Here is a 16,048-nt window from a genome sequence, read left to right as displayed (position 1 = left end):
CTTCTCCAGAGAGCCTTGGCACTTTGCGCCTTAGTAGCAAGGGCTTATGGGAGCTCAGTCTGGGCAGGAGGAGGAAGCGGCGGTTACTAGCCAGAGATTTCAGAGGGGAGGAGAGAGGAGGGGGGTTTTCACAGGCTGAGGGCTTGAGATGCAGATCAGCTTGCCTGTGTGTAATCATCACAAACAGAACATGGCCGCTCTCATTGTATCACATGAATAAATAGTCATAAACTGTTGAAGCGGTTTGCAGCTAGATTTGCTGTGTAACTTATCTAAACTTTAGATAAGATATATAGACAAATTACTTGTTCTAGTTAGTTTTTCATCTCGGATCCGCTTTAAAGAAAACCTGTAACAAAAAAAAACCTCCCCTGGAAGGTACTCACCTCGGGTGGGGGAAGCCTCCGGATCCTATTGAGGCTTCCCCTGTCCTCCTCGGTCTCACGGCGGCAGCGATAAAGCTCCACGAACAGCGGGGTTGTAAATATTTACCTTCCCGGCACCAGCGCAGGCGCAGTATAGGCTCTCCACTCAGAGATAGGCGGAAATAGCCGATCGCTGTCGGGCAACTCTACTACGCAGGCGCAGGTCTCCTGCGCAGTAGAGCAGACCCAACAGAGATCGGCTATTTTCGCCTATCTCTGTGCGGCAACAGCTCCCCCGCTAGAGCCAGAAAAGGTAAATAAATCCGTGCTTGTCAGGCTTGTTGAGGGAGGATTCCGGGACACTTTGGGGGAGCCAGCGCTGGACTGCCTGCAGCTACAGGGGAGGGTGAAGCCTCATTGGGACCCTGAGGCTTCCCCTTCCCAAGGCGAGAACCCCCAGGGAAACTTTTTTTTTTTTTTTTACAGGTTCTCTTTAAGTAGATTGTTCTGAAAAAATTTCTCTCAAACGTAGCACTGCCTTTTTCCCTATGAAGCAAGTCAGCATTGCCAGGGGCCCTGATTTACCCATCCCCAGTGGTGATACCAAAAGTAATACAGCAAATCTGTAGTAGATTAAAAAGAATATGGCTATTAGGTGGTAAAAGATTGCAATTCCCAACATCCTTGCAGTTAAAGTTGGAACATAATCGGGGTTGCCAAGGTTAGAAAATCAGTTTTATTCACCCATAGTGAGAACTTATTTCTTTTTTTCTGTTTAGTAAGTGCAGACTGCTCTGTGTACAAAAAAAGAATTTCTTTGAATGCTCCGTGGCAACTGCATTCACACAACCATTACTTCCCTCACTATTTGCGACCCGATTACGGTGAAATAAAATAAAGCATCAATAAAATTCATAAATTCAGGATGCTGTGGCCGAGCTTTAAGCCTTTCTTCTCCTGAACTGTTGCCTGTCTTTGTTCATTTCCCATAGTATTGATGTACCTGAGTTTTATTTAGGTTGGATTTTATGTTTTAATATTTGAGAAAAAAAGTAACAAAAGGTAACAAAAACCTTCAAACATTTTGAAATGAATAAAATATCAGGAAGAGGTCCTTGCTTTAGTCGTATGATGTTCTGCTTCAAATACGTTTATCACACATTCACAGAGAAGGATCATCCGCTGGCAACTGCCTGGGGCCCAGTGGGCATCAAGGGCCACACTGCTACTTTCTTTGACCACTCTCCCACCTTAACTGACCAAAAAGACTGTAGGAGGAAGTAATGGCTAGTACCTTGCTTAGGGCCCCATTTCATCTTAATCGTTTTCTGCATATTCATAATATTATTCCTTAAAGAGAACCCGAGGTGGGTACTGAGAATGCTATCAGCACACAGAGGCTGGGTCTGCATATAATGCCCAGCCTCTGTTGCTATACTACTCCCCCCAGGCCCCCTCTGCTGTGCCCCCATAAATCAAACCGCCATGCTAGCGACATACAGCGTGTCGCAGCTGGCTGTTTACCTTTTGCACCTTTTACCTTTTGGGATGGAAGGTCTCACTTACCCAGAAAAGTTAGATAAACTGGATTTATTTAGTCTAGAGAAAAGACGTCTTAGAGGAGATCTAATTAACATGTATAATTACATCAGAGGGCAATATAATAGCTTGGCGGATGAGCTTTTTGTCCCTAGGCCTTCTCAAAGGACTAGAGGACATGATCTGTGCATGGGGGAAAAACGTTTTAGCCATTTATTTAGGAAAGGGTTCTTTACAGTAAGAGTGATTAAGATGTGGAATACATTGCCACAGGAAGTCGTTATGGCAAACTCTACACCTGCATTTAAAGGGGGCTTAGATGCTTTCCTTGCGTTGAAAGACATCCATGGCTACAATTACTAGGTAATGCCTAATGATGTTGATCCAGGGATTTTATCTGATTACCATCTGGAGTCGGGAAGGAATTTTTCCCTTTTGGGGCTAATTGGACCATGCCTTGTAAGGGTTTTTTCGCCTTCCTCTGGATCAACAGGGATATGTGAGGGAGCAGGCTGGAGTTGTACTTTGTACTGGTTGAACTCGATGGACGTATGTCTTTTTTCAACCAAAATTACTATGTAACTATGCAGTGTCAGTCTCGCCACTCCCCCGCCTCCTCTGTCGCCGTTCCCCGCCTGCGTCCCTTCCCTCCCCGCTGATTGGAGGGAAGGGACACAGGCGGGGAGCGGCGACATAAAGGAGGCGGGGAGCAGCGAGACTGACACTGCAAAAAGTAAACAGCCTTTCCCTTATGAGGGAAAGCAGAGCGCGGGGGGGGGGGGGGGGGGTGCAGTATAGCATGAGGCTGGGCGTTATATGCAGACCCAGCCTCTGTGTGCTAATACGGTTCTTAGAGCCCACCTTGGGTTCTCTTTAATATTTCATAATTTGTACAAGCGATTCAGTACTAATACTGGTTAGCATCTCTCGGTTCACACATGTTATGGTCTACATGGATGTGGGGTTTTTTTTGTTTTGTTTTTTTCATTTCCAACAAACCTATGGCACTTTCTACCTGTTTGTGGCTGTGAATGTCAGTAAATACCAATTTTTTTCTGTGTTTTATTTTAAACTCCGGTTTTAACTGAGCAATTAGTCCATTTAGCAGGCTGCATCAAAAAGCAAGATTATTCATCAAAATCCAGGGGATATCGGTGCTTTCCTAGTATGATATATCCGCTAATTTACTACCCAAGAAAAAAAATTAAAAGCGACAGCTGCACAGGCTTCTCATTGTATCCCTGTGCATCTGCTCCAAGCACTATTAAAATGGATCATGCTATTAATTAACATTTCCTGTTTAATGTCTTTAAGTCTTAAACATTGATTAAAAACCCACAGGGAAGATCTCAGCACGGCAGGGGATGATGAAACAAAACAGCTATGGTGTCCTACCTTTAGGGGGCTCTTGTCAGGGCTGCAGCTGTGAGTGATTGGTTTTTATCTTGAAAAATCCTTGATTCCTCTCTTGTTGTCTCTGCAGCACTTTCCTTTTTATGTGCTTTTAATTTTAGTTTATGCTGAACTGTTGCCATGCATAATTATATATTAATGATGGTAATGTACAGCAAAAAAAAGTATATAATAAGAAACCAATTATGCGTGAAGATGTCTGACAGTATTGCAGCTCCCTGCTGTGATGTGTGTACTCTGGTGCAGAAGCATAGGCTGTCAATAAGAGTGGAATGGCTACACCTGCTGGAAGAGCAGCCTCTGCCCTTGGCCTATCACGAATGTGAAGCTGAAACTGAAGGAGGGAGGAGGAGGATGTGACCCTTATCTGGGTCATTATTAAAGAGGAGCTGTCAGCTATACTATCTCAGGAAAAAAAAGCAAATATATAAGTAGATAAATACTTGCTCTACTTAAATAACATATGTATTGCACTGTCCACGTTATGATTCCTGTGAATTTTATAAAGGAAAAGTAGAGAATTCTATTCTAGACAGTTTCCATATTTACTGTGGCTATTTTGAAGCCAGTCATGATGTAATATCCGCCCTTAGTCTCCTCTGCCTGATTTGCCCGCCCTTCACCATAGAAAGTGCATTGTTTCAGCCTGAGACATTTTTGACAATCAGAGAGGAACAGAGGTGTGGGAGGGGAAAACAGGAGGGAAAGAGGCTTCAGCCAATCAGGCTGCATTAGTTAAGTCTGAGGGGGGTATTTGTAGAAATGCACTCACTGTCCTGGTATCACAACGACGTGCCTAGGCTGTAGGACCACCACTCCTGAAGCAAGAAGAAAAAGCAGCCGGCACCATCAGCTTAATGCTCTTTAAGGATTTATTGTTGCTCTGTCTTTAGTTCAGCATGACGTTTCGGAGTAACATCTCCTTTTTCAAATGCATGACAGGTACCTGTCATGCATTTGAAAAAGGAGATGTTACTCCGAAACGTCATGCTGAACTAAAGACAGAGCAACAATAAATCCTTAAAGAGCATTAAGCTGATGGTGCCGGCTGCTTTTTCTTCTTAAGTCTGAGGGGGGAAGTAGAGAAGCAAAAAAAGACAACACAGCATGCCCTGCAACTTCTCTTTTGTGTTCCAAATTTTCTGTGTACCAAATAAGTCATGTAAACTAGGGAATAATAATTTATCAACAAGAAAAGTAATAGTGATTTTAACTTTTGGATTGCCTGATTAGCATCCTTATTACTTGTTTACCAGATAAAAATAAAGAATTGATTTTTGATTTTATGCCCGACAGTTACTCTTTAAGGTGGACACACACCATACAATTTTTGAAATATCTGTTCAATCCAAGAATTGCAATCAATTTTTCTGACTGACTGTAACATTTCAAAACATGCGACCAATGTACCACACACGGTTTACTCCAATTATGATAAAAATGATTGGAAACGCTGAGAAATTTGATAGGGTGTGTATATTAATAAACTGACAGTCTAACACACACCATACAATCTTTAGAAACATTGAAAAAAAAAATCCAGCATTCCGGATCGATAAAAATAAAAAAAAAGGGAAATCCGATCGGATTTTTCAGTCGAATGAAAGAAAAGCTTTCAATTTTTGGGGGGAGATCCGATCATATTTATCAAACTGCCGTAAAATCTGATCATTTTATGTCGTGTGGCCAACTTAAATAAAAATAGCTGGTACTTCACCGTTTCATATTTTTTTTGCAAAAAACTAATATGTTTTCATGAAGTATACATTACATATAAAATTATTTCCATATAAATGCTTACAGACAAAATGTCCATGAGGTTCAGGCATTAACGGAAGACTAAATTTACCCAAAGTTGTTCTTTCATATACAGTATTCATTGGCAAACTAAAACCACTAAAGGCTTCTTGGAACACTTGGAACTATAGTATCAAGATTCACCACTGTCATGTCAACATCTTTGAATACAGCAGTACCATTTTACAGATGCGTCTGAGTGAAATGCCATGCATAGTCTGAGCATAGCTGGCTATGCAATTCTTTGTACAGTAGTGACTCTTATTACAGTTCAATTGGTTCAGGTCTATGTAAAGGTTTGTTTTTGAGATTACGTTGAGATTGAGATGACATTGCTTTGAAGTCTCATTAGCTGCTTTATTCCGGTATATTTATATGTTTGTATATCAGCTATAATAAGTGATGCTGCCCATACACAAGAGCTTGTTTCCAGCAATGTAATGAGAATTGATGTTCCCAGTATGACCAGGTGATAGATTTGTGATGCTCTGACTTGTCACGATTGGAGTTGATGAAAGATGCTAATAAATTTGAATTTAGGGATATATTGTGTTGATTTTTTGAAATCTATGAATCTTGGAATTAGACCAATGAAATGCTTTAACTGGTGATTTTCATTGGTCCAGTTCCAAACTGCATATATTTGCATACAATTATGTTAGCTTACACTCAGTTATTAACATCTCATTGACCTGCTTTAGTCACAATCGTATGTTAACCCTTTAGCAGCCAATTTATTTAGATGCTTGCAAGTGCTCCAGGCCAATTTATTTTAGCACATTGTTTTATTTCTTATGTTACATTCCCCTGCTCCTAATTAGTACTGCAGTAATATGTATTTATGGCCACTTGTCACTAGAGGCCAGTTTTAAACAACAGAGGACTTCTGCTTGCAGTTTCTATATTTTCTGCTAGTAGAGAGAAATCAAAGCATTCCAAGAATTTACAACACAAGTTCTGCCGACTGAAGTTAAAAGCAGTGCACTTATCTCAAAGGAGATAAATCTATTGAAGCTGGCAATGGGGTAAAGCATAAAGTGATAAAGACAAATCATCACCTATTCCATCACAATGTATATGGGATATGTTTGTGGAAGTTTGTAGAATTGCAATCAGTATTTAACCTACAGCGCCATGAAATGTGGAAAATGTTATGCAAGGTAATACTATAACAGGTCTTGTAGAAAATCCCTTAGTCTTCAGGCCTGGTAATTCTGTTAACGTTTTTTCAAACTGGAATGCCAGTCGTGCTGGTCTATGCCAACTTGAACTGTTTTAGTGGAGCTACAGTTTACAACGCAAGTTAAAGTATAGTTGACCGTTCCTTCATTTTTATCATTGGTCAATCCAATAAATGTTTATATGCTGCTATAAATCACTCCGCCACTGCTACATATTTGTGTTAGAAGTGCAAACTGTAGCTGTGCTCGTAGTAGGCACCCATGAGAGTTCATCTATGAGCTAATATTGTGTGTATGGTTGCTTAATGTGTATGTGTAGTTGTTGTGTTGTTGTGTAGTTGTTAATACAGAACAGTACAGTACTTTGTACAGCGCCATGAAATATGTTGGCACTATATAAATCAATAATAATAAACAGCCGTTTTAAATTTATAGTTTTCTCCAGCTACACAACAAGTTAACATATGTTAACTGACCCTGTGTTTATTTTTGTATTCCTTACACTTTGTTCTGTCTTCTATTTTTTTAGAACCCATGAGGACACCTAAAACTCTTAAGATTGCAGAAATTCAGTCGAGACGCATTGCTGTCGATTGGGAGTCACTGGGTTACAATATAACTCGTTGTCACACCTTTAATGTCACCATTTGCTACCATTACTACCGAGGCCATGGTATGAACAAAGCAGACTGTCTGGACATGGACCCCAAGGCTCCCCAACATGTGGTGGATCACCTACCACCTTACACAAATGTCAGCCTGAAGATGATTTTAACCAATCCAGAGGGAAGGAAAGAAAGCGAGGAGACTGTTATCCAAACAGATGAGGATGGTAAGCAAAAAGGACCACAATACATTTCTTTGCTAGAATTTCTGTATCTCTTCCCATTCTTGTTGAAGTTTCAGTATAACTCCTCCTCTTGTGAGGTGGCTGTACCCAGGTCAGCATTTTTGGAAGATTAAACAGCTGTGAGTGAGTCTGTCAGTGGTTTGTTAAATGCAGCATAACGAGTTGATAAACTTCTCAGTTTGTAGATAGTTTGTGTGATTCAGATGGAAGTATAACTTGTAATAAAAGAAAACATATATCATGAATATATAAAAATGTAGATAATGGTCAGCTCTCAGAATGTATGCCTGACGCACATTTCGCAGGCAGAACGGCCATTTCTCTTCAGAGGCTTCATGCAAAGAACGACGTTGTCCTGCCAATGCATACAGGTGAAACCCCAAAAATTTGAATATTGTGCTAAGTCCATTTATTTTAGTAATTCAACTTAAAATGTGAAGCTAATATATGAAATAGACTCATTACATGCAAGCGAGATATTGCAAGCCTTTATTTGTTATAATTGTGATGGCTTACAGCTTATGAAAACCCCATAATCAAAATCTCAGACCATTAGAATATTGTAAACATGTTCAATATTCTAGGCTCAAAGTGTCAGACTCTAATCAGCTAATTAATCCAAAACACCTGCAAAGGGTTCTTATGTCATATATTAGGTTCACCTTTTAAGTTGAATTACTGAAACAAATGGACTTTTGCAAGATATTCTAATTTTCTTTTTTGAGTTTCACCTGTATTTGTGTTAAAAGTAATTATTTGTTCAAGGAACCAGTGTGCATCCAAAAATATTACCACAGTCCTCACTATAGACACCAGTTAAGGGCAATAGAGTGATCACAACTTAATGTTGAAATGTTGACAAGGCAAAAGTCTGAGCGGCCTTTTTTTGGGGGGGGGGGGGGGGGGGTTGTTGGATGTATAACATGTACTAGATGTCACTGGAGTGCAAGAGGCCAGAAGAGGGATGGGAGGGGTAGAAGAAAAAGGGTCAAGACTCTTACACAATAAGTGGGACTGGATAAGGTATCAATAGGTGTCCAGTAGGATGAGATAATTTCACATTTTAAAAGTTCATAGGAGAATGTTTACCTCCACCATGAAGGGTTCCCATTGTACTGGGATGTGGGTTTAAGACTTAATTCAAGAACTAAATATATGTAACTGCAGAGAGTCAAATAATAAAACATAATGAAGTAAGCACATCTGTGCACACAGAGGCACTTACTCAATCTCTGCGGTCCCCCGAGGGAGGGGAGTGTGCTCAACAAAACATTGTTGAATAAATAGGAATCCAACATACTTGCGCTTTTACTCTGAAGAACCATTTATGGTTGGAGGTAAGACATCCTTATATACATTTTCTTCTTGTCCACTATTTTGTTCTAAGGTTTATCTTTAATGCATCATTCAAAGTTTAAACATCTGATTATAACTCCTGTGCACCACCTGATCAATGGCTATATGAAACTGACATGGCAGTTTTAGTTATCTAAAAATGCTTATTAACAGACTTCCATATTCATAAAGCATGGGAGATGCGAGTCTGATTCGCTAAAGGATTACTGTAACTTTCAAAAACTATTATTATTTGTTTACTACTCAGGATAGGAGAATGTACAGGAATAAAAAGCACATATTTATGGAACGGTTTGTAGTGAGCACAGGGAAGAGCGCTTCTCTCTTCATGAATTATTCCTGTACTGCTAGTGTGTGATTGGTTTTGTTTTGTTTTTTTCTAAGATTCAAATTTTTGTATTCCAATCCCATGTAATGTAAGCCCAGCAGTCTCCTACAAAGCGTAGATCATTGTGGTGAGGCACCTAGAAGACTCACACCCATCTTTTCAGCAGTACCACAGGCCAGCTATAGATCCGGTTTATTTAGTAAAATATATAATAAAATGAAAACTGAAAGCTTATAGATCAACTGGACATTGAGATATCCCAAATATTGTCCTATAGATTGTAAGTTCTCAAGGGCAGATGTCCTGATTGTACAGTGTTTTTAACTTCTGATGTATCTATGCTCCCCATTACTTGTTAATACAACGTACAACACTACAGAAGATGTTGGGGCTATGTAAATAAAACATAATTATTAACAGCTTTACCCCACAGCAAAAGCAGATTTGTGTGTCATTGCTTGATAGGGGTGATCAATAAGATGCAAATATTTCCGAGTTCATGCAGAATTATGTACATTTTCATGCACATATATGCAGCTTGAGAATTGACCAATCAATTTATACCTGGGTGGGACTTGATTGGTCAATTTTCAAGCTGCATATATTTGCATAAACATTTAAATAATCTTGCATGAACTCAGAAGTATTTTCACCACATTGATCTTCCCTTCTGCTTGAGTTTCTCAGGCTTTAGAGACTCCTATCAAATATCAGCCTGGTCATACTTCTACCTTATTTCTCAATCACACTGAGAAACGGGCCTATTTTTATGTGACAAATAAATAGGGAACAGTAAAGCTTTTTAGCCACTATAGCTGGATATTTCAGTGATGCTTTGTAAACCAATCTGTATTTGTGCAAGCCTTCCATTACTTTGCAAGGTTAAGAGAAAACTCCAATCAAGACAGAACAGCAGCTGATGGCAGCCTAAGCCTATTCAATGGCGTCAATTCACCAGAGGTTACCAACCTATTTATCTCTTGGGAGGTAATTTACCTCCTGTGATATCTCCAAATAGCAATTCTCCAGAAGTATAGGGGAAAATATCGACAGAGAGAAATGCAAGAGATAAATGTGAGATAAGTATGAGATAAATAAGTGATAGTTAGTAGTTAGTTTTTCTCCAAATCACAATTCACCAGGGAAGAAAGGGGGTGTGGCCATTCGTTATTTTTTTCATTTCTTTATCCCCTGAATGAACCTGGAGATATCGTGGTTTTCACACAGCAGCTGCTGCTGTGGAAGATGGAGCCTTTTGAGCTTACTCTGTTAGGCCTGGTGCACACCAAAAACCGCTAGCAGATCCGCAAAATGCTAGCAGATTTTGAAACGCTTTTTATTATTTTTCTGTAGCGTTTCAGCTAGTATTTTGCGGTTTTGTGAAGCGTTTTTGGTGTAGTAGATTTCATGTATTGTTACAGTAAAGCTGTTACTGAACAGCTACTGTAACAAAAACCGCCTGGCAAACCGCTCTGAAGTGCCGTTTTTCAGAGCGGTTTGCGTTTTTCCTATACTTAACATTGAGGCAGAAACGCCTCCGCAATCCAAAATCTGCAGCAGCCCGGGAGTATGCGTTTCTGCAAAACGCCTCCCGCTCTAGTGTGCACCAGCCCATTGAAATACATTACCCAAGCGTATCCGCAGCCGCAAATGGATCGCAAAACGCAGCCGAACCGCTCTGGTGTGCACTAGGCCTTAGAGCTTGCTTCTATTATAAGGAGACGAAGGCGCAGGAGGAGGGTCTGTTTAATCGCCCCTCGTATTTTTCGTGAGAGAACAGTTCTTGATAATTTTACTGAGACAGAGGTGGTGAAGAAGTTCAGACTCACTCGTGATATGATTTATGATATGATCTGGCAGTAAAAGGCGGGAATACTCTGGTCACGTAGTGGTAAAACTCCGCCTCCTACCCACAATGCTTCACTTTCAAGATTACAGAGAGGAAAAGAATCCCATGTAAATCATTAATACCGATTACCTAACTCTCTGCTTTCTCACACTTTCCTCATGCATATCTCTCCATTATCCCCTGCTATCAAACACTTTTCTCTCTGTCCTCTCACACTGGTGAATTGACTCCAGAGTGTTAAAATACCTCATGAGATAAACTACCTACCTTTTTTCTCTTAGTAAATCCTCTCTGGTGAATTGACGCCAATGTCTTGACACACACAGCCTGTCATTCTGCATTGGCCTTTAGGTCTTTGCAGTCACATGTCAGCCAGCGAAGGGACAAGGCAATGCTTTTCTCCTCCTCGCCCAGAGTCACAGCTGACAGCTCATCTGTCTCAGGGAAGATGCATGTCACATGCCCTCCTTTTGGTTAAGGAATGCTTTAATCTCTTGTGTCACCCCCCTGATTTCCACATTGAATATGTTAAAGGAGAAGCTTCAGATGTACAAACATCTTTTAACAAGACTGAACAAAAAGTGTCCCAGTTGCCCATATTATTTCACTAAGCCTCAATTCACTAAGCTTTATCAAACACTTTATCAAACGTTTGATAATTTACCTCATAAGTAAAATCTAATTTTAAATTCACTAAGGTGTTATAGATTTATCGAATGTTTTATCAATAAAATGTTCAATAAATCTATAACACCTTAGTGAATTCAAAATTAGATTTTACTCATGAGGTAAATTATCAAAGGTTTGATAAAGCTTAGTGAACTGAGGCCATTGGGCCTGATTCACAAAGCGGTGCAAAGTTTTTCGCGGACTTTTGCGCGCGCAATTTGCCGCGATTCGCACGATCGCGGACTTTTGCGCGCGCAATTTTAAGGATTGAAATGTTAACTTTAGAGATCTTAACTTTAGGTTTGCCTGAGGTAAATTGTTTAGTGAATACCACATGCCTTATCACTCTGGTGATACCCGCTTAGAAACGTTATTAAAGACAGGAGATAAGCTTAGTGAATTGAGGCCTATGTGAGAAAATGTAGTCCCTTTTTAGCCAATGAATAATTTTTCCTGTGCAGTGTGTTTTTTTTTTTGTTCAGTAGAATTTGACTGATTGACTGGGTGCCCTCTCAAATAACGTTTTTCTTGGACACTTGGCGGGAAGCACAACATATTTTAAACTAAAGAAGCCAAATTAAAAAAAAGTGTACTCTAGTAGGCCTGAACGATTTATCGATTTTAAACCGAAATCGCGATCACGGAAACTGCGATTCCGTGATCGTCAGAGTGGCGATTTTTACGATATCCCCCGCCCTCCCGCTCTGCACTCCCCTTGCCGCTCTGTGTACAAGTCACTGCAGCTCAGCGGCTCTCATTCCCGGCGGTTCGCCTGCAAACTTCATTCTCCCGCTGTGCGCCGCCTCTCCTCCTCCGTCATCAGCTCTTTTGGCTTCTTCCTCTGCCTAGCGTGTCATCAGCTGGGCGGGTGCCGGGCATCAGACTCCGCCCACAGGCTCTCACTTGTTTCCCTCTGCAGGACAGTGGACCATCAGAGCTGCCGCAGGTAGACTTTTAGGAGCTGGAAGAACCCGGCAAGTAAAGCTTTACTTCTTTATTTTACCTCAGAGCCTCCACACGCGGGCTCTCACTTGTTTTCCCTCTCTCTCCATTGCTAGCTGGGCCTGTCAGATAAAAATAGTGTGGCCAGCAATCAGGCTTAGGAAATGGAATTACAGGATCACAGTTCAGTGCCCGCCTCCTTTGCACAGTAGAATTCTGAATGAGGCTTACAGCCTGCTAAAGCTTGATTTGAAGAAAATCGTGGATCGAATCGAAATCGCAATTTCTGACAGAAATCGTGCGATTCAATCTTTTCCTAAAATCGTTCAGGCCTATACTCTAGGTTATTGTCTCCCCTTTACCATTTACAAAAAATATATATATATATATTAGAACATATTGTCAATATAATGTGCTTACACGTGCAGTAAAATGGGGGAAAGGCATCTATTGACAATTATCTCTTAACATTTTGTGTATTTAGTGAAAACACCCCCCCCCCCTCCCCCTCCGGTTTAGTTATTTACTAGAGAATCCTGCAGATTATAGTTGTTTTCCCCCAAATCATTTGGTATGGTTTTGGCCCTTTGAAGTGTAATATCTCTGCTTTCAGCAAAAAACTAGGCTGCTTTATACAGCATGTGGAGGAGCAAAAGAGTAATTGCAGTTCATAGGAAGTTGTTGTTCATAGAATCATAGCTGATGGTTTTTGGAGCTGTGTTTCCTTCTGCAAATCACAAAAAAAGTCAAAATGAAATGCATTTTAGGCTCGATTTTAGCAATATAAGGAATAGTCATTTGGTTTTAGGGTTGTAAGTCTTAAGGTAGCCATACACTGGTCGATTTGCCATCAGATTCGACCAACAGACAGATCCCTATCTGATCGAATCTGATCAGAGAGGGATCGTATGGCTACCTTTACTGCAAACAGATTATGAACCGATTTCAGCCTGAAACCGATCACAAACTGTTGTGGTGGTGGTGGTGCTGCCGCCGCTCCCCCCGCCCGCATACATTACCTGCTCCGCTGGTGCGACTGCCCCCGGTCACCGCTCTTCTTCTCCGTCTCCGCTCTGGTCCGCTCTGGTCTCCGGCATGCTTCCCTTCTTCCTGTCTGGGGGAAGTTTAAACAGTAGAGCGCCCTCTACTGTTTAAACTTCCTGCCGGGACAGGAAGAAGGGAAGCATGCCGGAGACCAGAGCGGAGACGGAGAAGAGCGGAGACCCGGGAGTCGCGCCGGCGGAGCAGGTAATGTATGCGGCTCTATTGCGTCGGTCTTCGGGCACTCGAACGCCGCTAGCGATGCGCTCTTTGCCCGCGGGCGATCAACGGTTATTTTCCGCACGGCGCGATCGACGGGATCGGACAGAATGGATCGAAATTCGGCGTGTAGCGTGAACGATTGGCAGCAGATTCGATCCCAGTGATCGAATCTGCTGTCGAAACGGGCGCAAATCGGGCCAGTGTATGGCCACCTTTAGTCCTTCCCATGGAATCTTGGGCCTGAAAATATTTAAAAAACCCAGAACAAATAACCTTGTAAAAGTAGTGGTCTCTATAATGAAATGAAAAGGACAGGAGTACACGTGTAGGCCATGTATTATCCAGCTCTGTATATCACACATCCACAGACTGCTTTCATAAGACCTGGAATGCTTTTTCAAGCTCATTCCCTATGAGCATGTTGTTGATTCATACAATATAGCCACAATCACTGTTAAAGTGGACCCAAATTAAAAATACAAGATTTCAGAAATAAAATCTATTTTCTAAATTATAATAATAAATGGCAGCCTTTTTTCTGCTGCATGACAAATATAAAATATTTTACATTTATTGGAAGAACCCCTCCCCTTCCTTTCATATTGCCGGGACAGAATTCAGGAAACTGGTGGAGTAGATGGTGTCCAGCAAAGGAGGAATTGCTAATGGCTTCACCTGTATAATGCTGGGAATACACGGTTCGTTTTTGCCTTCGTTTAAACCTTCGATTCGTTCGGTAAACGAATCGAGTGTTGAAAACGTATGTGAAAATAGTCATAATCTCATTATAGTTTCGATTAATAGACCCCAAAAACGAACGACTAGTGATCGAACATGTTTGATATTATCTCTCTTTATCCATCTAATCGAGCCATTGGTAGGCTTGATGGCTGTTCAGATCGATTATATATTCGTTTATGCTAGTCCGTCCCTGTAAAAAGGGATTTTCGTTTCGTTTCTTTGCAGCCTTCGATCATTGGAAAAACGAAACCATCAGAATCGAAAAAAAAAACGAAACTGTGGGTGGTGATATTAACCGTATGACCGATTATTTCGGGATCGAAAAGGACAAAAGGCACAATCGAAACGAAGGTTTAAACGAAGGCAAAAACGAACCGTGTATTCCCAGCACAAGTCTAGTTATGAAAAGAGAAGGGTGAAAAGCATGCACTGAAATGTTCATAGGCTTGAAGGAGTGTTTATTTATCTTTGTATGTGTCAGAGTGGTGAAACTAAATATTTTGAATTGAAAAAATGTTTGGTTTGGGTCTGCTTTATTCCTAATTATAGAACCTTTAATGGGCTTGTTCTTCAAATACTTTTCTTACAAGTGACCTTGCCCCTTCTATAGCATGGGAGTAAGCTTTAGGTCACTCATTTCATAAATGCAGTCGCCTGTAACAGGAGAAAAAAATACATTGAATAGCATCTGCTAAAATTAAACTAACCCCTTATTTTTCAATACTACTCTGCAAATAACCTTCATTCTTTCCATCTCTTTTGAAAAACAAAATATTCACTAAGCTCAAGGTTGCAAAAAAGTCTTGTTTTCATGGCAACCAGTGAGGCAGCATTTAGGAGTACATTAAGGGGACATTTTGTCAGGTATACATTTGTATGTTCTATAGGTTTTATATTTAAAAGACCATATTGGGCTATTTTAATTTGTATAAGAAAACTGGAGAAAAAATTGGATTTTTTTTTCTCCCTAAATGTGCAAATATGTAAAATAGTCCATCACACCAGGAGGGACCTTTTCTCACCTGGTGTGGTGGACTATTTTACACAACCAATGACCACAACCAAAAACTGATCCACCCTGCTTTGGCAAATATCCTGGCGACGTTAAATACTATTCCCTCCTCTGAAGCTGTCGTTCAGCGGGGCAGGACATAATTCAACCTCCATATACTGTATTGCTGGCGGACAATTTAAAAAAAAAACACAGCATGGTGGCCTAGTGGTTAGCACTTTCGCTTTGCTCTGGGTCCCTGATTCAAATCCCAGCCTGGGCACTATCTGCACTGAGTTTGTATGTTCTCCCTGTGTCTGCATGAGTTTCCTTCAGGCACTCCGGTTTCCTCCCACATCCCAAAAAGTTAATTGACTTAACCTAAATTGGCCCTAGACTAAAATGCATACACTACACTATACATGGACATAGGATTATGGTAGGGATTAGATTGTGAGCTTCTCTGTGGGACAGTTGGTGACAAGACACTATATAATCTGTACAGCGCTGCGGAAGATGTAAGCGCTAGACAAATACTAAATAATAATAATTTGGGCTCTGTATTTTGCCAGCGCCCAAATTACTCACTGAGCACCCCTAAAGCCTTAATTTACATTATGGCCAGTGGCAGGGCCCAAATCTTGGCTACCACGCCAAAATTATCTGCCTCGCAGTAGCAGTTGCACTTAAGAGCCAGGGACCGGTCTGGCCAGGATCAGTGTGCTGGGGAGTGGTCCTGCCACTGGAAGTTCAATTGGTGGCTG

General features: G+C 40.9%; 1 protein-coding gene across 11 annotated transcripts in view; it reads left to right on the top strand.

Annotated features, from left to right (window-relative positions):
• Positions 1-16,048, top strand: part of PTPRK (protein tyrosine phosphatase receptor type K) — a 571,635-nt gene that overhangs the window by 352,151 nt on the left and 203,436 nt on the right. For all 11 annotated transcript variants that reach the window (XM_068231517.1, XM_068231508.1, XM_068231514.1 and 8 more), the window contains exon 8: positions 6,825-7,127. In XM_068231517.1, coding sequence (XP_068087618.1) covers positions 6,825-7,127 — 303 coding nt within the window. The remainder of the gene's footprint in view (positions 1-6,824; positions 7,128-16,048) is intronic.

Source organism: Hyperolius riggenbachi, chromosome 4 (assembly GCF_040937935.1).
Source record: "Hyperolius riggenbachi isolate aHypRig1 chromosome 4, aHypRig1.pri, whole genome shotgun sequence".
NCBI classification, from domain to species: Eukaryota; Metazoa; Chordata; class Amphibia; order Anura; family Hyperoliidae; genus Hyperolius; species Hyperolius riggenbachi.
This window is presented reverse-complemented; position numbering and strand designations above follow the sequence as displayed.